Raw genomic sequence first — 25,883 nt, 5'->3', positions numbered from 1 at the left:
ATACCGGGAGTCATGCTCATCCCTGTGGAAATCAATGCAATCAAGTCAGGGACAGACAAAGTATCACGAAAAGAAATGCAAAAGCGCTCAATGCAAAGCCACGTCCCTGCCCCCCCCCCCCATACCTGTCGGCTGGCGGGATCTTGCCTCTTTCAGGTAGTAGAGGGCCTTGTTGAAGTCACCCAGGTGGTAAAACGCCACTCCCGATCGATAGAGCGCCTTGAAGTTCTCGCCTTCTTTCTGAAGCACTTTGAGGCAGTACTCCTTGACTCGCTCGTAATTCACCAGCTCGGCCTGGAGTAGGCAAGCTGCAGGGGATGGGGATGGAGCAGGGGAAGACACACAGACAGACAGGAGAACATTAGTGCCGTATTTCTCCCTGTTCCTGCAATCTGCACGGGGGAAGAGAGCAGCTTAGGTGAGGGAAATGACTCAGACCGGTGATTCAGAAAGGGTGCAGTCATACGGATTGTTTGCCAAACTCGATTGTTCGCAATTTAAATACAAACGCTTCTATTTTTGGCATTGCAAAGTGAAGAGATTGTGTTTGCTCCTGGGGGCTGGGGGAGAGAGCAAGAACGTAAACATCCCTCCGCAGAGCGGGAATGCCGTATGGTCTCGTGGCAGCGACTGGCTTCGTTTGTAGTAAAACCGCTTCTCAGGCTGAGGGCTGGAGCTCAAGAAAGTACAAAAAGGCAGTCAAACAGTTATCTGACAAGGAAAAAAGGGACTAAATTGGATCAGATTTTGCATTTGGCTTAATCCAAGGCTGTTAGATTTACAAATAATATGTCTTTTATCCAGGAGGTCCTGTATAGAGTTTTGCTATAGGAAACAACAAGGGGCTCTGCTCTGTTGGAATGTGCAGCTAGCAAACCAGAGACACCTGGAGCTGTAGTACAGGGAACAAATGTGCTGGGCTGTGTGCTTTCTGCAAAGTATTGCAACGCAGGTTCACCCTGAGAGGTCAGTTCTGCTGAATTCCTAAAAGAAAAGGTAAAGACAGTGAAGAAACAGCATGCTGAGGACTCTGTGTGCTGAGGGACACTTGTTGCATAAATGTTAAGGAGCTGAAGAAAATCCCCATAGTGAGTTTCCCACAGCTAGAAGTGAAATACAGGTAAGGGGGAGATCCTTGAGGCATGTTTACAGCCTTGTTCGTGGCTTACTGTAGTGCTTACTCTGGTGGGCTAAACTTCATTAGGCATATTGGGCATTAAGAATGGTTTGGGGAAAACTGACAAGAATAGGACACGGTGCAGTCAGTCTCTGGGGAAATGAAGAAAGTTGTGCTGTCCGCAAGGCCACCTGGTGCTGCAACCCAAGGCAACTTTGGGAACGACACGATTTGGGGAAAGCAGGCAGGATGCTGCTGCAAGGATGGGTTCAGAGGCTGGCAGTGTCAAGTGCCAGGGCATGGAGAGAAATTTCCCATGGCAGGTGGTGTTACTCAGTGTGTCTCTGGCAAGGAGGAGACTCACTGCTCCTGGAAATCCAAGTTGTCACAGTTCAGGTGTCGCCAATGAACAGCCAGACTTCATTTTTTGCATGGTAACTGCAGCCTGCAACTGAGAGGGTATGATGCCGGGTCAGCAATATGATACAGTTCTTGATCCCCTTCCCCTGCACCCCTAAAGTAAGCCCTGCAACCTCTCTATACTCACTTTATGTTTCATGAGCAGGAGGTTGGCTAGATGACCTCCAGAGATTCCTTCCAACCTAGTCTATGATCAGTTAACATGGCTAGAATACGTTCCTAACTCAAGTACACATTTAAAGCTTAAATAGCTAACTGGGAACAATCATAAACAAATTTTTAGCAGTAGAGAATTGATGGTAGAGATGTGTAGAGCAAGGACTGCAGAACTAGCCCCGCTGCTGGTACGTTTGGTTCAGTGACGCAGTAATTACTAATGAGAGCTTTGTCCCATTTGCTTTAATGATGGACTCTTAATATATTTTAACAGCACCTGCCATTAAAGTGCATAGGTATTTCAAAGGCATCTAGTTGCTCGCTATTTGATTGCCAGTTAAAAAACACATATGTTTCTAAAAGCTTAGCAGCATTTCCTTATCCAGAATTTGTCCCTTCCTATTTGTCAAACATTGATTTTTCTCACTCTGTTTCTAATGGAGCTTGAAATGACCATGCCTTGTTTTCCTTTATTTTTCAAAGCTATTAAAAAGATGGCTGTGTAAATTTACTGCCGGCTTCACAGCCCTGGAAATGGGACTGCTTTGTTTATCTGACCAGTAGCACGTACAGCAGTGGCAGTAGCTTTCAGCACACTGCCAATCCGATCCAGCCTTTCACGTTCTGTGAAACTGCCTTTCAGAGGAACTGGGGGGGTGGATTTCTGTCTTTCTGTTCATTTACTACTTGGTATTTCCCGTTAGAGTCATAGAAATGACTCTCTGAAAAATCACAGGCAGTCTATTCGTGTATATTAACTCCATAATTCCATATCGGACTTGCTTCATGGATCGGTTTAAAAGAAAAGAAAAAGTCTCCTGCCTCCCACTAATTCATAAACCCAAATGGGCTTCCAGATACCCAGCTGGGTTCTCTCTGTGACTCACGCTCACAGTAAAGATTCTGCAGGGCATCCCCGCTAGCCGTGCGCGCAGCAGAGAAGCCAGTACCACATGGCTTGCAGGAGAGGCGCGTGTGTATCCGAACAAAGCGAGCAGACGGATGTGCAGGAAACAGTTCTGCTGGAAGAGTTGGCCATTTGGGGAGCCACTGTTGGAAGCGGCTGTTGGAAATGAACCTGGAGGGAGTATCTCCCTTATAAATATTTAGAGGTGCGTGCTTTCAGCTCTTGGTGGACTGAAATCATCTCAATGGACTGCGATTCAGTGCAAATATTGAGGCTGTTAGTAATTCAGCTTTCAGAAATGGAAGAGACATGGAATCCTTGTACTTCCTACCTCATTCAGTCAGGGGAGAACTGTTTTGAAAACATGTTGCTTTCGTACACAGACATGTGCATCTCTGGCTGGGAGTGTTTGTTTACCACATCAAGCACCTCATCACCCTCCTTCTCGGTTCATAATAGGCCCCCAGTGAATCCTTCTGAGGAACAGAGCTCACTCAAAGAGACGGAATCGAGAGGTTTATCCAGCTCCTCCTGCTTTCCTGAAACTGAATGGGCTTGATCCTGCACACCACCATCTCTAGTAGCTCTTTGGCGATTAGAAGGGTGCCCTTTACCTGCAGATGCAAACCTGTAGTCACCCATTCCCTGCCGGTCTCGTTCTCATTGTAGTACAGCATCCAGTGGCTACATCTCTCCAGCTCAGAATGTAGGGAGTCCTGCTTCCCTGCAGCGTGTGATGGTTATCCATCATACTTGGTTATCCTTCTCAATTTGGCAGCTGATTTATTGTGTCAGCTTAAGCAATAAGTAACTCCCAGTTTTTAAAACCTTGTAAGTCACATGGTGATGAAGAGTCCCTATCTGTTGTAAAATAAGCCGTTTTGAAACTACTGGGTGAAATGTGCTGTGGGGAGGGGGAGAATGCTATTAGCTCCAAGGGAGGGGCCCTGTCCATCATGCTTCCCAACTGACTGTTGATGTTTAAGCAAGGAAATAGGAAGTTTGGCTGGTTTTCCTCATAAGAAGAGTGTCAAGCCTAGATTTCTAAGTTTTAATTTGTGGACTCAAGTCTATGCCAGCCAGCTCCACGAGCTGCAACAATTTGAGAGGCGAAGTACAGATCTGGCACCAGTAGATAACTCTACTGTTAGAGCTAATTTGCGTAGCCCTGCTCAGCACAAGGTTAGGCAAAACAAAGATTGAAGCACTTGTAGAGCCAAAATACATCCACACCTTTAACCTTTACCAGTAGCTGTGGTTAGCAATGGTGGGAAGTTGTAACTAAAATCCTGGCAGTTGAGGGTTTTGGATTCTACTTTATGGTACCCTGAATTAATTTTGAATTCCAGAGTATCTTTCAGGAAGATATTGAGGCTTGACAAGTGCCAGTGAGAAAGGATCCATGACAGCCCTTTTCTTCCAAAGGTTAATTACTTCCGTTGTTTAAGAAACGTCACTATTTTTCTATACTGATATTTTGTTTAGCAGCAATTACTAGCCACTGGTACAATCACCAGCCACACCTTTGCTACCCTGAAAAGCTTGTGTTTGCTTGTTGCATTGGTACTCTGAGACTCTGATCAAGCCACTCCATCTTCTCTTTAACAGCCTGCATAAAGAAGCGCCTGGAGTCTCTTACTAAAAAACCACATATTTTTCAGCCTTCCTCATTTGTATAGCTGTTCTTTGAGCCCTCAAAATGAAGTTTAACTGAAAGTGCTGTCAGTTAGCATCTTACCAGAGAAACCTCTTCTGTGTGAATACCTCTGCAGGTTATGCAAATAGCTCGGTTTGGCCCGAACTTTTGGCTTCTAATTTTGGCTGAACTAAGAACTAAGCCTGGAAGTAGGATGTACGGGTTTTAACATGGAGATTTTGAACAACAATATCAAAAGCCTTGCCTACCTGGCAGTTTTTACCAAGGGGTACATCTGCATGCCAGAACAATCCTCCAGACACAGTTTATACCAGTGGCTAAATTCCCACTGTAGGCAAGGCTCAAGACCTATCCGTGTTACAGAACACTTAAGATCTTGAGTGAGCCAAATTACTGTGCAAGCAACGTTAGCATATCCCTGCCCTGTGGCATGTTCCTTGGGCTCAGCACGCTGTGTTAGTCATAACAGGAATTCCATTTGCTGTTGTTCCGGGAGATGAAAATGCCCTTGCCCTACAGGAATATCTTGGGTTGCAAGTTCATATTTCATGAACTCCTCTCTTGTTTGCAGTTCGCTGTTACCCAGGTAAGCTGGTAGCGCTGCCCGTTTTTAAGATTGTCTTATGCCTTCCACTGTAGAAGAAAGTCAGCTGCTTATAACTTTGCTGGTCTTTTAAGTTTTTGGACTAAAATATTCCATGTGCAGTGTCTGCCTTTGATGTCTGCTTTGGAAAAATGTCAGCCAAGACTGTTCAGGTATTTTTGAAAAACAGGCTAGGGAAACATACCTTATTTTTCCCTTGTTAAAGATCTCTGGTGACTGTCTCTTCGGATTTGTCTCATGCCTTCTCATCGTTTGGCTTTGCGAACTGAAATCTGGCAGATATCATTTGTGTCAAGCAGGTGCCTTCTGTTATCCCCAGGGTAATCTATAGCTGGCCAACTGATAACCTTCTGAAAATAAAACCTCTACAGTACTGCATATACTCAGTAGAGATGCCTTAGAATTTGGTACCCAAATCCACTGAATATTTGGTCCACCTTGGGCACAATCTGATCTAGGAAAAAGTGGGGATTTGTAAACTTAAGAGAGCAAGAGAATTCTCTTACTGGCTCACCGGTCACAGGAAGAAGGAAGAGCAGAAAGTGGAAACCAAGCTGAGAGGGGTTGTCTTAGTTATGACAGAAAGACAGGGAGACAGATATTTGCAAGGGGAGGAGACCAGGGCTGAAACACACATGGGGATAGAGGCACAGAACTGTTTGGGGTGGTGAAAGGGGTGTATGAGTGGGGAGTTGAGGTCTATTGAGGAGGCAAAGTCTGGGGGGGAGAAATGGAGTTAAGAGTTTGGAACAAGGTGCTAAGGACATAGAGACACAGTGCAGCTAGCCTGAGGACCAAGAAGAGCATTTACAGCAGTGAAATCCAAGCAGAGGAAACTAGTCTCCCCAGGCGTGTATGAGAGCAGCTCCTCTAGCAGATCACTTAACCACAATCACATTCCTGCTCTGAATCATCTTTTTCTCTGCTGAGTATACTCACCAGGGGATATTAACCTGCAATGCTTAAAGCTAGCCCTTGCAAATATCCCCTGGCGACTGGAGCAGGTGTCCTATGCAAGAGCTAAGTCATGTGGTTGAACCACTCTTGTATACCCACGCAAAACAGTCTGAATCCAACTGACCTTTGCTTTCCACCCCTTAGGCTGAAAATTTAGGGGATATTAGATTTGCCTTCCAAAAATGTGTTAGCGCCTTCGTCCCACTTTCACTGGGGAGGTTACTGCGAGGTGGGCAAGGCTAACGAGACTGTTCCAGGCAACCAGGGGTTTAAAAAACAAAACAAAACAAAAAACAAACCAGTCTGTATTGATTTGTTTGGTTGCAAAGCAGAGAGAAGTAGTAAACTCATTACTGCTTAAACCTGAAGTGGATATTCTCTCTTTACTGTATTTATTCTTGACTCTACCACTGGAGTTTAACAGCCTATGTGGATTGTTACTCCTTAGTTAAGTGCTAGGTACTCCAACCACTACAAACCCAAATGTGTATTTCCCAAACTGACAGTGTCATTCCCAGAAATAACCACAATTAAACTCTGCAAAATACTTTGCTTTCTGATATGATCTTGCTCTAAATATAGCGGCCAGCAGCTCACTTAAAATCCGGTTAAATCGCAGGAAGATGGTGCATATTCTTGCTCTGGTTCTATTTTGGAGAACAAATGATTGATGCTTTGATATAACTGCTTCAGGGTTTTATTCAGCCATTTGATTAAGACCTTTATATATCATTGAACAGGCTTCATTCTCTTATCTCCTTAACACTCAAAATAATAGGGCAGACTAAGAGAGTCTCATACTTCTGTTACCTCAGAAGGCTTGGCATCCTTCATGGTGATGCTTTTCCTCAGAGAAGAGGAAAGTCACGGTAGTGATAAGTTTTGGTTTGATTTAAGTGTTTGGGAAGAAAAATTACTGGGATATAACAAAAAAAAAACAGGAAGAAAAAAAGAAAAATGTTTCTCTTAGAGTAGACAGTGATCTTCTAACCATGCCACTAATGGATGTATCACTAATCTCTGCGTGCTGCAGTCTGTGTAAATGGTGTTTACAATAAGCACATGGAGCTTATGGTGTCCACCGGAGGAATTAAAGGGGATACCATTACTACATGACATTGAAAATTTCAGCCATATGTTAATAATTTAAATTGTAATTAACTTCTAAAATGAATCAGGTAAAATGTTTCATAAGATGATGATGAAAAAGTAAAGGGTTATCTTAGAATAAAAGTCACCTTGGACTTAAACTACTGTAATTTTAATGTACAGCATAAAAAGATCTGGACTACTGGAATGCTTATCCAAATTTCTCTGAAACTGAAGTTATTGATCCTGACTGTGCAGACCACACAGATTACATGCGGATGGCACAGCCCAATTTTTAACCTATGTTTTAACCTGTGTTAGATTTTCAATCCGTATTGGCACTAAAAGGAGCCATATAACATGTGGGAATGTAAGAAGCCCACCCCAAGGGAACAGAGCAGAGGTGGTAAAGCATCCATATCTGCACTGAGCTCCATGTGTGCTGTGCCTTTCAAGAATGCAACCCAGCATTCCTCAAAAGAGGATGTTTAAAGCATCTTTTTTTCAGACAAATGCCGCATGCAGTTTCACTACAAGGCTGAGACACTAATTAGGATCTGCAGTTTCCAAACAATCTCTTCCATTAAATATTTCTCTCCTTTCTCTATAGTCCAAGCTTGCAAACAAAGAGGATTTTCTGGCTTCTCACCAATAAAAAGCTAATTATAGACAGCTTGATAATGTCTGGCAATAATCTGATCAGCTGACTCCTAGTTCCCGGACAACCTTAATGCCATGAAAAGGGAGTATCAGAATGATAGTACAACTTTCCAGCCAGTGGCTCTCATTTATTCCTCTCCAGGTACCAAAAAGGCCTAAATATGCCCGTATGTTTCTGCTTGCAGGGAAACGCACGGAAAATTAAAATCCAAACTGTATGACAGGTTGTCTCTCTCTGTAGGGAGGGATTAATGCTAAATGAAGTGTGGATCCACAAATGTTTGGAGAGCCCAAAAAGAGCCACCTCTTCCAAGCTGCCTTCCCCTTCTTCCCATCCTGCCGCCTTGGCCATGCCTTCCTCCCAATACATAGCATGGTCTCCTTCCATTCTCTGCTGCTCTTGAATCCTTCATATCTCTTCCAGAAGAAAGACACCAACTTCACAGTTCCAATGAGATTTTCTAGGAGAAAGACAGTAGTAGTGACTGAAGTATGCTGATGTTTCAACCATCACGCACATTAAGAGGCATCAAGCAGTTCTCAAAGGGGCTGCTGAGCCTGTGTGTCAGGCTTTTTGTGGCTGGCAGCCCACCCTAGGGCTCTGCCTATTGCCATCCCTTGGAGTGCACAGGGCTGGTAACAAGGAGATAAGTAACAGCTAATGTGAGCTGTCAGAACAAATCAGTTTAACTTCAGTCTGCAATAGGGTGATCAATCTTGAAGATAAAGGAGAAACAGTAGATGTTACATATCCTGGCTTTTACACTAGTCAAATGACAAATTCTAGTGACATTTTCTTAAGCGAATTGAAGGAGAACAGTCTAAATTAATAGACTTAACTCTGTTAACAAAGTGAAAGACAATATTAAGTAGGGTTCTGCACTGATCTGTCCCAGGCCCCCTGGTATTTGGTATTGTCAATAAAGACCTAAATGACAGACTGCAGGCTGCCTTGTCAATTTGCAGATAACACCAAGATGCGAGGAGCTGGCCTATGTTGGAAGAGGGCTAGAATTCCAAAGGATCCCCACAAACTGGTGGGGTCCTGATAAAAATATGATGCAATTTGACAGGGGCAAGTGAAAGGTCCTACAGTTAGGCAGGAAAAAACCCCACTGTGTGAGCATGGCAGGGGAACAGTTGGTTGAAGAGCAATTCTGCTGAAAAGGATCTGGGGAGTGAAGCTGATCACCAGCTAAAGTCAACAAGGCTATACTGTTAATGAAGAAAAATGCACACCAGCATGTACAAAAAGAAGCAGTTTGCAAGACGTGTGAGGGTACTCTGTCTCATTTTGGATGCCAATCTTGAAAGAAAATGTGGATGTAATCCACAGGAGGACCCTGACAATAACAAGTGGTCCAGAGAAGACAGAATATAAGCCCTCAAGAAGACCGTGAGGGAAGATAGGCTAACAGTGTTCATATATATAAGAAGAAAAAAAAAAAAACCAACAACTGTAATGCAAAGAAGGGTATAACCAGGATACAATCTGTTCTTGTACTTGGGAAGTAAGAAGAGGGCTTACATTTCAGCTAGGAAGAACTTTCTAGCAGTGAAGAGAGTGAAGCATTAAGAGACTGCTTGGGGAAGTTGTGAAGGATCTTAGCTCTGGAAGTGTCTAAGAACAGCTTAAGAAAACGTTACCTGGGATACATCTCATCTGTCCCCTTGTACCACGCACGGGTATGGATTGAAGACTCTTGAATTGCTGTTCAGCTCTGCAGTCCCATTATTGATTGTCCTGTTACCAGTGCATGAACGGTCCTCAGTTCTCCTGGACGGCTGACATTTAGTGCTAATTCCTATCAGAAGGTCCTGTTGGAGGGTGGCAGAGCAACAGCCTAGCCCGACATGTGAATATGTAAGCACTTAAGAGCAGGCATGAATAATTTCTGCCTTTGCTGTGTGCTTATGTTCCCGTATTTCAGACTTCTCTAATTTTCAATAACACAGTTCTTTAGAAGTGTTCGTTATTTGTAAACGATTCTTAAGCTACTTTAAGGCAAGTTTGTGGTGATTTATGCTTCTTTTTTGTCACAAATCCAGTGACATAATACTGCAGTTTTCCTTTAAAGGGCCAAAGCTTCAAGAAGCAAGGAATTTCAGCAAACTTTTCATCTGATCCTCATAGCTTCTGTTTTGAAAGAGTATTCTGACCTACCAGTTCCTGTAGTTACTGGTCCTTCAAATCAAAACCAGAGGCTTCCTGAAAATTCTTAGCTATGGTAATATCAAAGAAGTAGCTAAAACCTAGATGTGAAGCAAACAAGAATTGTTTTCTGAAGCCAAAACCTGCCCCCAGCTGTGTACCAAAAATCTTTATTCTACCAAAATAAAGAGCTTAAGGTGGAGATGATCTTCATATTGCATCTCTTAATCTCCATGCCTTTGATTTTCCCACCTAGGAGAGGTAGGAGCAAAGTCCTAGCAAAGCACTGACAGAGCAAGAGCTTCAGTCAGCTTTTAACCACTAGATCATTTGGATTCTATAATATCCATAAATACTGGCTCCTCCTGCAGCCATGTTAGAAGAGATGGAAGTCCCTTCTGTTGAGAAGAGATGGAATCCCTTCTGTTTGTTTTTGCCAAGGCTGTTATTGCTGATCTGCTAGGTTAAATCCCCTGGAGGTTTCCTCCTCTCTGACTTTTATCTAGTCATCTTTGACCTTTCTTTATCTTTTAAAATCAGTACTCATCTAGTCCAGTCTAGTCCAGTCAATATGACTTTAGATATGCTTGGCCTTCAGATCTACCATTCCAGTTGCTATTTATTCCACTGCCCCTTCCTTGCTGTTTGCTTTCGTTCACCTTGTGTTGTTTTACTCTCTTACTGTGGCACCTTCTCTACATTGAGAGAGATGGTTTTTTTTTTTTCCTCCTTTCCTCCTCTGGCCTTCTGTAGCTTTTGACACCCACCGGAGGAATCTGGTCTCGAGTCATTTTCACAAGGGAAAAGTACATAGAATTTTATCAGAGATCAGCAACATCAGATGGTGACAACCATCTGGTAAGTGCCTGGAGTTCAACAGCAGTCCAACTCTAACAAGTGCTACCAAATATTTTATGATTCTTACCACAGTATATTACACAGTGCAATTAAGGTCTTAATGGAATGATGAGGTTCTTTTAAACCCATCTGAGACAAGGAGGGGATTTCTGTGAGTAGGGAGACGCTTTGGAGGAAGTGATGGATTTCAAGCTGCCTTCTCTGCTGAAGGGTAAAGCATCCTTTGCTCATAGTGGTTCAAACAACAGATAGCAGTACTGTGAAATGCAGCTGGAACAGCTTGAAGGCTCTCAAATGAAGTCACTGACAGTTGCGCATACCACGACTGCCTCAAGCCTGGCTTACTGCAGCATGTGCAATTTGGGATGAGAGCTAGCGCTTTGTCCTGTACCACAAACAGGGCAGGATGACGTGGCTGTGTAACATCTGTCTGCTGTGCCCTGTGGTGGCTCACAGCTCACCTCCCAGGACACGTGAGAGAGCTGACAATTGCAGAGTCCGCTAAGGGGTGGAGACCAGGCTGTCTCTGGGGCCACCTCCTTGTGTATTCATGCCATGTATAATTGATAGGGACTGAAATGCTTTTGGTTTTTCCTTGAACTCTCCCTAGCTGAAAAGACTCATCTGGCAAGATGGAGAGGTCAAATGGGGAGGAACATTTCCTTCATTAAAATAATAACCCATTCACATGTTTTATCCAGGTCCAGTGTAGCCCAAAGCCTTTCCATTTTAATGATGTTTTGAAACAGAGAGAAACCTTTATGGCCTCTGTGGGAGGGATGGAGAGGAGAACAACTGACAGAATCAAAGAGGCAGAGGATGCCCAAGTCCACTGTTTTCTAGCTAATTGCAGAGAAAGAGGTACACACAAAGCTCTTGAAACCTTATTTTCCTTAAAAATGCACTAAAACTTACACCGAAGAGTGGTTTGTCAGCAACAGAGCCAACTAACCCGGCTGTGTCAGGCTGTGTCGCCTGGCTGAGCTCTGACAGACGATGTAAAGTGAGCTTAAGCGCCACCTTTTCCTGTAGTTGGGCCTCTAGCATCCTTGCCTCTTCCCTGCTCTCCATTTATACCATATAAACTTGGTACCATTGAGACATCTGTCCCTCCATCAAATCTAGCTGGTCAACAGGTTTGAAAGTTATTGAGAGGGAACCGACAGGCAGACCACAGAAAACATACTTGCTTATGACTCATGTCCTTTGGAAATCAGGCTGAAAACGAATAAACTAAAGACCAGAGGGATGATTCAGTATATTATTTGCTTGAGAAAGTCAGGGTTTGAACTGTGCAGGAGCATATAAACCAGCCCTCTAATAAGATGTCTTCTCTTTAACATAAACTGTGGCAAAGCGCTTCAGGTAAAGATCTCGGATCATTCCCAAACCCTTCATAAACTGCGTCTGTGCAATGCATTGCTGGCAGCGGAGGTACGAGGTAGGAGTGCGTGTCTGATTTGGAGCACGTGGAGCGTAACTTCCACCCCAAGTAGGGAGCTTGTTTTCAGGTACCAGGACACCCAAATCATTGTACTGGATCAGGCCAGTAATACAATTCTCCGTCTTGATTGTGCCTTTTCAGTTAAGCTAGGGAAGATGAAGATACAGTGTAAGAATTATGTGGTGGCTAAAGAAGCTGAAATGGGTTCTGCTGACAAGCATATTGGTCTGTAAAGAGAGATCACTAGTAGAATACCTCAGGAATTAATTTCAGAACTGAGCTTCTTTAGTGTTTTTGTTAATGCCCCTGATGTAAAAGTAGGAGTGCCCTACTGACAGTGTGAAGTTGGAAGATACTGTTGGAAGGGATGACGATGACAATGTCATATAAAAAAACCAACATGACCTGGTGGACAGCAGTAAATTTATTTGGGATGGAAGTCAATACAAAATTTAAGACCATGCTCTTTGGGACTATATAGGAATTTCTAGTAGAATTTGTGAGCTCATGAGCTGGAAACAACCAAAGAGGAAAAGGATGTGAATATGCTAGCTGATCACAGGATGACTGAGTCATTTATGTGACATGGCCGTGGACAGGGAAATGAAAATCTTGGAGAAGTATATTCATAAATCCAAGCCAGTTGGCAGTGGTTCTCAAGCATGAAAATGTAATATTTGCTTTACAGTTTTTATCCTATCTAATGCAGCAGTGAATGTTCTGATTAGTTATATGTCTAAGCCTTCTTTTCTAACCTTATTAGGTTCTTTAACTCCATGATACCTTCTGGCACTGTACTCCATGTTAATCAGCCCTGGGCTTTAAAAATTATTTTGTATTAGTCTATTAATTTAATTCACCCCCCCACCCCATGAGCAAAGCTGCTGAGATGCCTCAGTTTGAGCTCCGTCACAGTAGTCAGAGAATGTATAAAGGAAAATGAATACATTTTCTTTGTACTTCCAATATAGGTGAGGATCTTACGCTGCTCTGGTTTCCTTGCAACTTGAATGCACTACTGTGTCTTAAGCAATTAATCACTGCAAAGCATTTAAGAGGATAGTAATCTAGGATTTGAATTATGCTAGTATTAAAAAAATATGGTGACTAAAGGAGTTGAGGCTTAACTTTGCACCACGCTGCTTGATGAGAGAATCATTGCTACAGACATGGGGCAGAGATTCTGATTTGGTTCTTTTTGAAGGACTAGACAAGAAAAAAGGTGCCTTTGCAGAGCAATGGCTAGGGCTGACTTATGATGGTTTTCCAGAGCATCATAACAGACTCCTCTCATCGTTCTGCTTCTGCAAGATCAGCTGGGTGGGGTGATGACCTCCCCAGGCAGCTCCTGTTTGGGAGAGGCTACAGCCATTCCATGGGGCCCATTTATTCTTGGAAAGGGTGGATGAAACATAGATCTTTCTGCCCTCTTCCTCTCTGGGAGCAGGAGCAGAGCAGAGGAATGCAAATCCTCCCAGCTTCTTCCCTACAGTTCGTTGAAAGATCGTTCTTCATAGCATGAAGACGTTTTGTCATATCAGGGTGAATTTGTGGATTAGATGGTGACTGTAGGGATAGCACAGCACACCGGAGGTAGCCGTTTGTTAGTCACATCAGCCCAGGAATAGCCAAAGGAAGCACTAAAGGTCTGACATAAATTTTCAAGTCCCAGACACTTCCTCTGCTTTTAATTTGCTTCCAGGAGTAAATTTCCTCTCCCACACACTACAGTGGGGAATGTGCAGGGCAAAGATACCCCTCTGCTTGTTTTGTATTCTCCTCTCCATCTGCTTCGGATAGCAGTAAACGGCTCTGCTGCTTGGAGTCAAGAGCTAAGTCTTTCAAGTTGGAAAAGGCCTAAGATAAGCAGCGTTCAACTGGGCTGATCTGAAATCAGTGCCTGCATGTTAGGCTAAGCCTTACAGATGCATCAGATGGGCAGCAAATTTCCACCACTGCCTGATTAGGTTCTACCAAGAGGGCCCTGAACCCTCTTGCTTTACAGAATAAGGTGACTTATAGCAAGGTAGATACCTCACTTGTTTCCTCAAGTAGGAAATGAGCTGTTTAGATGTCCTTGATCTGGCCAGGCCAGAGTAACACCAGATATGTGAAAAATGACAGTTGTAATCAGGGCATCACAGGAGCTTTGGAATCAAAATTTGAGGAACACTAGTTCCATGGCTCTTTGCTGACTGACCCAGCTGCTCCTTTCCAGCAGCTCCCAGGCAACGAGATCGACGGCTAGATTAGCAGAGTTTTGCTGCCTGCCACTCTGATATGAAAGGAGTCGCTGTTGCCATCGATGCAGAACAATCTACATGACAGCCCCCTAAACTGGCAGCAAGTAAATGCAATGGGCAGTGCTCCTATTAAAGAAAGAAAGGGCATACTGAGCAGTGGCTAGGTAAGTATCCACTTTAGTAGGGCAGGGATTTGACTTGTCAAATGTGGATGTACTGCAGAAGGAAAAATGCTGTAGCCTTGCAACCAACGATCGGTGTCCTGCATCCTGAAAGGCTCATGCAGCAGCCTAAGGATGGTTGTTCTCTCCACCTAGGGACATGTACAAAGTTGCAGTTCCTGCCTTGTCGATAGTACATATGAGTGCCTAGGACTGAGATGTCATGATAAAGTCGGGAGCTTGGGACACAGGACCTGTCAGATAATTTTGGGTTCTTTGGCAAACAGATCCACAACTGCTAAAGTTGCAAACAGCACGAAACTACTTTTTCCCCGACTCCTGTCGGGAGGCTGTTGCAGAACCATTCTGGGGTGGTGATCTACACAGCCTAGGACTTTAAAGATGAGGATGGTGCTCTGACAGGCAAAGTTGTGATCATGGCTACACAGGACAAGCATGTGTTAAAATTCATGCCCCTGATCAGAAGAGTTGGCAATCTATAAAGGTGAATGACAAAGGGTGTGAAGATACGGAATACAGTCACACACTTGCGCATGTACACGCTCTTGTGGAGAGGTGCTCCTCCTTGTTACACATAAATAGGTAACCAGCACCAAACGACTGGCTTCCTGCAGGTGTCACAGCAGAGACTGAGGAGAGCCAGGAAGGGAGAGAAGGTCCAGCCTGAACTAATACACCACAGGCAAAATCATCTCAAAGGAATCGGGTGCACCAAGGTGCTGTGGGGCAGAGCATGAGAACAAAGGGGATGAGAGGACCTCACTGGCGGAACAGAGATGGGGGAAGCCTGGAAAGGGACAAAACTTTGTCTGGGAGGTCAAAAAGTCTGACATGGCTGCATTGCAACTGGGAGAGTGAGTAGAGGAATTCAAAGGGAGAAAGGCACGGACTGCATAAGCAGTCCTGAGCTGAGAAACGTGATGGGAGAACTGGGTACACAGGACAAAGCCAAGGAGAAGCAGATGGTGCTATCCAGCCTATGAGCCTCAGGGTGATGGTGTGTCAAGAATTTTGGTGAGTGGGGTGAATGGAGTGGATTTTGAAGTAAAGATCATGACATTAGCTATTGCCTATGGATAGTAACAGATGAGCTCTGGCATGTCAAGCTATGACAGCTAAAGATCATTGCTCTCAGCTGTCGCTTCTGCCATGGGTTATTACAGAGAGAAAACGTGACTGTGCCTAATTCATTTCCATGAATTGTCTTAGTATTGTTTCTAGCAGTGTTCTAAACTCCGAATGGCTATACTGAGACAGATTTTCTACTCCAACCCCACCTTCAATGGCTGCCAATGCCTAGGCAAGCATATAAGAACAGGACAAGCTACAGTGTCCTACCACCACCTCCCAGCCTCACACAAGTGAGTGTACCCCAGCTGAAGCTGCCTGCAGCAACTCCAGCAAAGCTTCCAGAAACTGCACTGACTCTACAACCTTTGTTAAAGAGAACAGAATAGTAATGCTCCACGCCACCACAAGAAGATTTACCTGCATTCGTCAATCAATGTCCTAAGCTTACTGTTTCCCAACCGAGATGCAGTGCAGGAATGAACAAAAGGAGACAGATTCCTGAGCAGCCATTAGTAACAACTTCCTAGTTAATAGTAGTTAATATTGACTCTTTTTCAAAGCATTTTTAACCATCAGTATTAGTCACTGGTATCGTTGCCTGAGTAAGCTGAAAACAAGATTAATAAACAGTTGTCTTCCTTCTATATCAGTTTCTCATCCATGAAGTGAGAGAACAAAGAAGAAAATAAATAGCTGGTATATTTTCTCAAAACTTCATTATGTATCTTCTCCCTTTCTTCATTTTGTTTCCTTAGTTTCATAGTCCTTTGTATGTTATTTTCTGTGAGATGGCACAATGTCAAGAAGAAACTGGGACCTGGCAACATTTAGATCTCCCCTTTTATTTATACTGTTTACTTATACTGTTCCTTTCCTCACAGCAACTTCTTTTCTCAGATGTGCATTAGATCTCATCCTAAAATCCTAATGTGAAAACCTCTGATGACCCTCCATTCTTGGAGCATCAGTTGCACTGCTCAGAGGATGCTGATGAGGAACTGGGGATGTGCTGCTGAACTGATAAGCAGTTCTAGGAGAAAGGCTGGAGAAACAGGTCTGGAGTTGGGTTAGAAATTTCTGGGTCTGAGCCTAAGTGAACAGGAGGAAGAGAAGGATGCTCCACCTGCTGAACCATGCAGAGGTGGCCCAGCTCCCAGAAAAGGAGGTAACCATGGAGCTCATGGGTGTACTTAGCAATAGACTGGGAACCAGCTTTGATTTTGACACTAGGTTTTATTGAACCAGCTGAACCATCTTCAGCACAGCACTGATGGAAACCTGTGGAGGTGTAAGAGGCTGTGACTCACTGCGGGACTTTTGCTGGAGGAAACGGCAGGACAGCATTGCAGACGAGGATGGAGTGAAGCTGGCAGGATGTGGTATTACAGAACTCTCAGAAAACAAACCAGTGTTCTCAAGGTGAAGAACAACCAGTACTCTTTAGGTAAACAAATTAACCACCACACTGTTCTTGAGGAAGCTTTTTGATTTTTGACATCTCCTGCTTCATCTCCCATGGTGAGCTGTAGCTAGACCTGGACGGATCTCAGCTCACCAAGACTGCAGCTCCTTGGGGCAGTCTGGCAAGGGGCTCTATACCTTCCCAATACTCTCTGTTTCAAGCAAATGGTGACAAGGTCAGCTGGGACAGGCTTCTCCGCATGCAAAGGGAATTAAACATATGGTAGAAGCGGCTGCAAAAACAGCTCCACCAGAGTCTCAAGTTTTGAAAAGGCTTGGGAAGAATAGTGACATATATAGAGGAAAATGCATCTCCTGCCTCAGCAAGAGAGATGCTGTCAGACATGTATCACTTAAACCAAGTTTGGAGGCAGCTTGCCATCCTTTCTCTTCCTCCCTCCTGCCTCCCCCCCAGCATCTGGATGTATTTCCATCCCATCCTCTCAATGTACAAGAAACTCCTCCCTGAACAGGGAGAATTTTGTCCTCCAAAATAAAAGGGAATAGGTAAATATAGAGTATTTCTAAAGAGTAATTCATGACAATGGCTTCAAATCCCACTTCTTAAATATGTGTCAGGGTTCGGGCCTATCACTAAAAAACCACACATAGTCATCTGTGTTTATTCTCTGCTGCAATTGCACCTACCTGGAGCAGCAGTTGCATCAGGCCTGTAAAACAAGATATTCCCATGCACTCTGGCTGGGTAGACGTATCTAAACCAAGAGTGTTAAGCAATTCCCACCTCAGTCAGTGGAAGTGCAGACCACATCCTGCTCTATTTGCTGCTGTCTCTCTTTCTCATTGCATGGCGTCCTTACAGAGGGTGTTTTTTGTTGATGCAGCACATAAAAAAAAGAGCTTCACATCAAGCAACAGTCCAAGACTGCTTTAACACCCACAGCACCATGTGTCCTGGTAGAGTCTGTACTTGTTAACGGCTATATACTGGGATGGGATTTTAGCAGAGTCTCCTTCTGAGGAGTCCCAGTGGGTGGTCAGTGGAGACAAGTTTTACCAGCTTTTCTCATGTTTAGTTATATTTTTACTTGGATTAAGTATTATAAGCATTTTTATTTGGCTTTCTCGGTGGGACTACTCACCAATGTCTGTGCAACTGGTGACAGCTGGGAGTAGTACCCACACCCCGGTCTGGAGCCCAAGGGTGCTGGGAGGTTCCTACACCGCTGGAAATGCCGTGTTTTGTGGGACTGTTGCTATGACCTTCGCATAGTCATGAATGGTACCAGTGCACGTTTCTGCCTGTGTAGGAGGCCAAACCTCATTATCCAGGCTGAGACGTATCTTGGATGGCTACATTTTGTAATACTCTGTGCAGGTATGTGTGCCCTCCTGCTGAGACTCCTATACTAAACTAAACATACCTGAACAAGTATATAAATGCATTACACTTAATTTACATTAATGTAATTAACAAAGCCTTCCTGTACTCCCAAGAGGTCATAAACACAGATGGATAAACTGAGGTTTGAAGAATGAAAAGGCTTGGTGAAGATAATACAACTGGTTAGCGCAAAGAGGGGGGATTAGAAACCCAGATCCCCCAGCACCACTCCTCGTCCCCAGTTCTCTCTCTGGTTCCGTTTCTCCTGCCAGGAATAGCTCTAGCATTTCTGCGTGCCTAGGAAAACCAACAAAGGTTTGCTTATCGCACTGCAACATTCCCTCACCAGAACAGCTTAAAACTATGCTTACCCTTAGCATTTTGCTGCTTTGGAACAACTAGGACCTGTTTCTTTCTGCAGAGCAGACACTGTCCTTTTGATCCTGTGAACTTTTAGGCAGTAATGCTGGAATAAAATAATCATTGCATTTAATGAGAGTAATGGTTGCATTTGTAGTAGGTAAATGATCCCTAACTGCATGCAGTCCATAAAGCATTTAAGCTTCTTCTAGATCAAAGATGCTATAGGAGTGGAAAGGACTGAGACCTGAGGGATATTTGGCCAGGTTGCTTTTCCACAGGCATCTTCATATGTCCACCTTTTTTTAAAAGAACACAAACCACTGACTTAGGGGAAACTCGGTTGAATGCATCATCAGGATGAGATTGTGGTCCCTGTTCTTTATTTTTCAATAGGGCTGAGAGAGGCAAAAAGAGGTCAAGTGACTTCCTCAAGGTCAGAGACCGTCAGTGAGTCATAAAGAAAGGACTGTTCGTCTTACAGCCCTGCATTCATTCCGTGAGGCTCTATGCTGTTGGCAGGCTTTTTCTTTGCCTACCCTAGCAACTTCTGGGAGCCTCGACCATGCTGCTGCTCTTGCATCTGGTGACATTTATCAGCGAGGCTTCTGGTAAACTGAAGGGGTATCGGCAGGCCTGTGGAAGAATGCGGCAGCACTGGATTTTGCAGATGTGAGGGGGAGTCCCTTTAAGGCAAAACTCTTGGAGCTTAAACTGAAGACCAGCGAGTAGCTTAGTGAAAGAAACGTAAGCGGCACTGCCAATGTCAAACGGTGAAAATCCTAGGCCGATTTAAAATACATAAAAAAAAAAAAATCACAGGAATTTAAAAACCAGCAGATTTGGGATCCTTTGAAACAGGCTAAATAGTTTAGGTTGTGGGGGTGCCACACAGCTCCACAACAGGGAACTTCAGAAACCACACTGAATATGGTGGGGCTCTGATTAAATACAAGCGTTGGCCACCTCACCTTGCAGTATGAGAATTGCCTGTTGAAGGTGCTTTACAAAAGAAGCAGAGCTAAACAAGAATCTGTGTGCACGTTTGTGCCTAAATTTACATTCGGCAAGGCAATACAGGCACTGACAACAGTTTACTGTTTGCCCACATGTTCTTACTCATCTAATCAGTTGGATTAAAAAAAAAAAACCCAACCAACCCCAGCCTTCACCCACGAGATTGCCCCAAATCCCCTTTGGGTGTATATTTCTCACCTGCTTATTTGGCTAAGTGCATATTTATCTACAGTTGATGCTTTCCTCTGACTGGTATGCTGCATTTAAACAAGTAATTGTGTGTGCGTGCATCTGTATGTGTGATGCAAAACATCTCTGACAGGGGGATGTGTGGTGGCCACATGAAAAATGACAGTGCAAACGCGAGGTGGGTTTCTTAAATGCTAAGCTTAGAGAGTAAGCGGAGGTGCTAAAAGAACTTGATAATAAGGACACTCAGATGACAGCTGCTAATGCTACCGGCTATAAATCAGAGCTAAGTGAAAAACTGCCTTCTCTAGAATTAAGATGTACTGCTCTTATGCTCTCTGCACTACGCAGATTTATTTATCTTAAAAACAGCTCTAGGCACCCATTCAGTGCTCAGAAACAAAACTCCCTGCATCTCCTCCCCTCCCCATGTCGAATAATACTGACTTCAACACTGACAGTATGCGTCGGTGCCTCTGCTAGAGCCCACTGTGCAAAGAAACTGGTGGCTTCTGCTGCACCACACTTTCAGAAAATAAAGTCCCACTGCTGCACCTCTTGAAGCTGCTGTTAGAAAGGTATACTAATTATTATGACAGTTCTGGGGAAAGTCCCTCCTGCCTCTTCCCTTCCCTTCAGACATGAATTCACAGATCCTCCTGCTAGAATGGGAGCTCTGCGACTGGGCTAGGAGTAGCAACACTGCAATTCCAGTTTAACTGCGTACTCCCTTCTCCAACATGCAGGGCATTTCTTTAAAATTGCTTGCAGACAGCCCAGCAGACACACATGAAGCTCTGCGTTTCTGAGACAAATGCTGTTCTCTGCTCTGTGCGTGCCATCTACTGAAAACATGTGACAACCGGCTGTGCAAAATGACACCTTGACCTGCTGTGAGGTTATCCCAGGAAAGGCACCGCTTGCAACTCCCGGGTTAGTTATACTCATCTCCTCCTGTGTTCACACTGGTTAAATTTAGGAAAAAATCTGTTCAAATCTAGGTTAAAGATGGAGCACGTTTCTCACACTGTCTGATTGCTACTGCTGACAAGATCAAACACAACCAACAGTGAAAAAAATTCCCCACAAAACCCCGAAACAGTAAATAAATGAGCTGGACAATGACCATCACACAGGACAACTCCGTCAGCAGGAGTGGACACGTTTCTAGCAAGTGGAACCTGTGTACTCAGCAGAAAGCGCCACAGAAGCAAATCGCATCCCTCTCTCCCACTTCATTTACCTTCTACCTACCACGTCTCATTTGTATCTAGCAGAGAGATTTCCTGCGCGTACTTTTTCAAGCCCAGGAACTTGCCAAGCTATATTGTTCAGAGTATTATGGGCTCTTTGTATAAGCCTGCCAATCTAAATGATCCTTGCCAAATACAATGGATTTTAATAAGAGACAAAATTACAGCTGTGCAATTATGGTTTCGCTCTGGAATCTCACCTGCTTCTCCCTCTCTGCAATTTCAACAGGCTTTTGAAGGAAGAGTATTTGAAAACATGATGAAAGGGGGCTAAATTGTGCCTCCCATTACATCCCCAAAGGCATATCGAGTAGAACAGATTGGCATGGATTTAAGACAAGAGAAGATTCTGGCTTGGCGTTTCAAACCATTTGCTTTATTCTGCATCTTTTTTAGCACTAGACAACAGGAAACAAAGCTACCCAACTCCCTCTAGAAAGCCAAAAGCCAAGTGATGGTGACAGCTGACACACCAAGGTCCTTTTGCCATTCCCCCCGTCCTTTTGCCATCCCCCCCCCCCCCCCCCCCCCAAGAATATAAAGGGTAACGAGTGACCCTTCATCCTTCTGGAAAACAGCAGAGCTTTATTGACATTGTCATTTTGTGCACCTTGTTCAGGTTATGAACGCTCACTTCCCTGTATGTACCTAGGCACAAGTCTTTGTTTTAGAGATGTTTTCAGGCTTGGAAAGAAAAAATCCATGCACTGCTACGGACCAAAAATAACCTCTGCTCCTGCAGTTCTTGCTTCGGCAAAGCTCCTTGAAGTCAACAGGAGTTCTGTCTCTGTAAGGACTCCAGAATCAGACTACAAAGTAGTTAAACCCCCCACCCCTCCCCTCCATCTTCCTGCAGCACTTCCAAACAGATGGCAGGGAGCAAAGGGAGTGATGAGCAAATGTCTACTGACCACAGTAGTGACTGGCGGCCAGCGAAAAGCCAGTACTATATTTGCTTTCAACTTCCATTGCTAAGAGGCCAAAAAATTCTTTTTATATCTAGTACTATTTGGAGCTATTGCAGCAGCGCCCAAACCCTTCCCCTTCCTTACATCAAATGTGGTGGAAGGAGTCTCTCTCGCTCTCTCTGTAATACCGTTAATTACAGGCACCAGAACTGGAGCTGTGGTGAAGGGACTGAAGGACATCTCGGGCTGAGGGAAAAACGCAGCATGCAATCTCGGCCAGTTCATGAGCCACAATTTCTCTAAGTGCGAGCATCCCACGTAGGCACCGCTGCCTTTTCACCTGTCTCCCAGGGAGGAGGCCACGGGGAGCAGTCAGCGGCGGCGGGAGCGGCGCCGGGGCCGGGCCGGGGGGCGCGGGGCTGCCGGCGAGCCCCCGCGCAGGGAGCGGCCCGGCCGTGCGCCCCCGCCCCGGCGCTGCCCGAGGCAGCCGGGCACCGAGCCGGGCACCGAGCCGGGCACCGGCAGCACTTCGGTGCCAGGCGTGAGAACAAGAATAAAAATGGAAGACAAGGGAAGGAAAGGAGGTTAAATGAGCAGAGAAGCGAGGCAGGGCTGTTTTGCGGAGGGGAAGGGAGGTGTGCGCGGCGAAGGTGGGGGGACCCCGCCGCCCCACGCCCCGCGGCCCCGCTGACCTGCCAGGCTGTTGTAGCAGTCAACCTCGATGGCCTCCACCGCCTGCCGCTGCTCCTCGCTCAGCCCGGCGGCGGCGGCGGCGGCGGGAGGGCGCTGCCCGGCCGGCTCCTGGCTCAGCAGCAGCGCCTTGAGCTCCAGCAGGGCGCGGTGGTACTTGCCGATGGCCTCCCGGAATTTCTTGTCCTTGTAGCACTGCGCCCCTTCGCTCTTGAAATCCAGCGCCCGCCCGATGAGCTCGCCCGGCTCCGCGCTCCCCGCCGCCGCCCGCGGCTGGGCGCCCCCCGCGGGGCCGTGCCCATCGCCCGCCCCGCGGCCGCCGGCGTTCAGCTTCCCCGCCGCCGGGCTCGCCCTCTCCATGGCCGCGGCGCCGCCCGGCTCCCGCGCCGCCCTACGCGGGCGATGCCGCGGCGCCCGCCGCCGCGCTGCCGGCCTGGCCCCCGCGCCGCTGCCCGGCCCCGCCGCTCGCTCCCATCCTCCGGCGGCCGCCGCTCCTCCTCCCCCGCCCCGCGGCCCGCGGGGCGCCCGCCTCCGCCCGCCCCCGCCGCCAGCCGCCCGCCGCGGGCACCGCCGCCCCCCGCACCGCCCGACCCCCGCCCAGCGCGGCGCGGCGTGGGGCGGCGGGGGCGAGGCCGAGGAGCGGGGATGCACCGGCTCCGCTCCCGCCTCTCCAGGCTGGCCCGGCAAGGGGCGAGTGCCGGCCCGGCCCCTCTGCTCCCCACGCCGGGCGGCCCCGCGGACCCCCCCGCCCGCCCGCCCGCTCTCCCTCAGACTGGGTCCCTCCAGCCCCCGGCAGCCGAGTCCCTTCCCCTCCCTGTGCCTTCCCCTCCCGCACCTTAGGGTCTCATGTCCCTGTCTGCAGGCTGGGATCCCATCTCCTCCTTTCCCCTCCTCACCCCGATTTCCCTTCTCCCTTGCCTCTCCCAGATCCCACCCGTGGCCGTCCACCACCTACACCTGCTCACGGACCCTCAAGGTGTTTTGGTGTGTGTACTCCATATCGATGGGCAAACAAGCGCCAGGTAAAGCCTGCTGTGTCCTCTGCATCAGGGTGGCAAAAGCAAAGGCCCAGCAACTGCCCTGGCACCAGCCACTCAGGGACTTTGATTTTCCTGAATCAGGTTTTCCCACATGCAGCTGAAAAACGGGTCGATGCTCACCGATGCCCAGAACACCTCCTGGTTTGGGGGTATCGGTGGGGAGTGGCTCTCCTCGTGCAGACAAGCAGCGGAAGGACTGCTCTCAGCACCAGGCTTTGCTTTGTTAGGCCAAACACCACGTCTGCATTGTGTATTAGAGCAGTTTGATGTATTTTGGGTGCATTGTTGTGCCAAGATATTTTGTAGGTCGTGCCTCATGCTTAAAAATTAGAGGATGGATGAAAATCATAGTGAGTTTTTTTTCTCAGTAATATATTGGGAGGCGTCTTACCCATGTAACTTTTACATGGTAAAGCTGCAGCTGCGGTACAACGTGTTCAAGCTTCCCTCTGCAACCAGGAGGACATTTTAAAATGGAGACTTGAGTTTCTCTTTGAGATGTGTCCAGCCTAGTGGGATGGCATGTGGTGGTGCAGCGCTGGGCAAACTGGGATAGCTGTGCAGCGCGGCTCCTTATAAAGGTATTAATGCAGGCCTGGAACTGGTGCCAGGATAATTCCTTGTTAGCAGGGCTAATAAATGGGGCTTTATGCATCAGTAATGTGAGTCTGCTGCTGCTAGGTTTCTGGACCTTGCTGAGATTGTGGTCACAGTGTGGTACAGACATGCACCTACTCACTTGAATCCAAGAGCCAGAGCCTCAAGGAGAAGCAAATAGCATCATACTTGTGATAAAAGCATAATTTTGAAAATTTCTCTCTTTTCATGAGAGAAATTAGAGCTGAGATATTCAGCAATGATTACCTGATTTCAAGTGCTTTGATTTCCAGGTGCCACGTCTTCACGAAATCTTACATTATGAAAATAGATGCTCAGCATTTTCAGGTACCAAGATTAAGACAAGTTACTCATGGATCTTGCTCAAAGTATGCGTGATCTAGAATCAGGAAATCCTGGGGGGCGGGTGTGGTGGTGGTGGGTATTAGTCACAGCCGCTAGAGTGGAATTGGTGTGTGGAACCTAAAAATTATGGAAGGAAAATTCCTGCTGGGTCGTTTTTTAATCTGTCTGATAGTCATATTGCACAAAGTAAGTTGAAGTAACTTCAGAGGTTTTGTCGTACCGTTATTGATTGCTGTTCAGGAGAATTCACAAGGACAATGTATGTCTCTTGTGCTCGAATGCTGACTTTGCCAGAGGAAAGGAGATTGCCACAGAGGTTTAATTCCTCAGATCTGAGCAGCTGCAGAAGCAATCGAAGAAGGGACTGGTTTCTTGGAGGGTGACATTGGGAGTTGATGTTGCTTCTCTCTTTCAGATTTTGCCTGAGCCCATGGATATACATGGTATAGGGGGCACTGAGACATAGGTGACTTTTCCTTCTCTCCCCCACTATGCATTAGCCTTAAGGAAATCTTTGAGATTTCTTCCTCTGGTTACTGGTCAACAGTGGATGCCTGAAACTATGCAAAGCTGAAGTTTTCTTACAGAAGAGTCTGGCAGTGGTCACTGCCAATATGGGTGTAGAAGTGGCCAGGAAAGGTCACGAAATATTGGCAAAACTGGGTGCTCCTTGCCGTATGAACTATACTGAATATACCAAACTGTGGCTTAGTCCCGAATGTTGTCTGAGCACCCAAGTGAGTTTTCCATCTTGTAGTTCTTCCAGAAATGTCCAAGCTCTCTTCCTGACAGATTGCTGGTGAATATGAAGAGGAATGTCACAACTGTGTAAATCCCAAAATAGACGATAGCAGAAATGTCTGAATGATTGCTGTTTGTTGGCCAACTTAGACTCTATGTTGATACCAAACAGTATCCCTCAGCAGAGAGCTGGATCTCTCAGCCAGAGAATTTAAAGCTGCCGTAAGATTTGTGCAAGATGACTGGCAAAGGTCAGTTTAGCCCATCAGCTCCTTCCTCCTAGGGAGGAGCTAAGTCACGTGTTGGCTGCACTAAAATATTTAGGAAACATCACAACGTCAGTCATAGGGTCACCACATTGGCCGTTCTTGTAAGGGACCGCTTTTGTTTGTTTCTTTT

At 46.0% G+C, this 25,883-nt stretch overlaps 1 protein-coding gene across 1 annotated transcript in view; it reads right to left on the bottom strand.

Annotated features, from left to right (window-relative positions):
- Positions 1 to 23,100, bottom strand: part of TTC9 (tetratricopeptide repeat domain 9) — a gene marked incomplete at its 5' end in the record, with an annotated part of 28,909 nt that extends 5,809 nt beyond the window's left edge. The window contains 2 exons of the mRNA XM_082317742.1: positions 126 to 308; positions 22,743 to 23,100. Coding sequence (XP_082173868.1) covers positions 126 to 308; positions 22,743 to 23,100 — 541 coding nt within the window. The remainder of the gene's footprint in view (positions 1 to 125; positions 309 to 22,742) is intronic.
- Between the last annotated feature and the right edge of the window lie 2,783 nt (positions 23,101 to 25,883).

Source organism: Platalea leucorodia (genome assembly GCF_965183815.1).
Source record: "Platalea leucorodia genome assembly, chromosome: 7".
NCBI lineage: Eukaryota > Metazoa > Chordata > Aves > Pelecaniformes > Threskiornithidae > Platalea > Platalea leucorodia.
The sequence above is the reverse complement of the archived record's forward strand: the minus strand, read 5'-3'. Positions and strand labels throughout refer to the sequence as shown.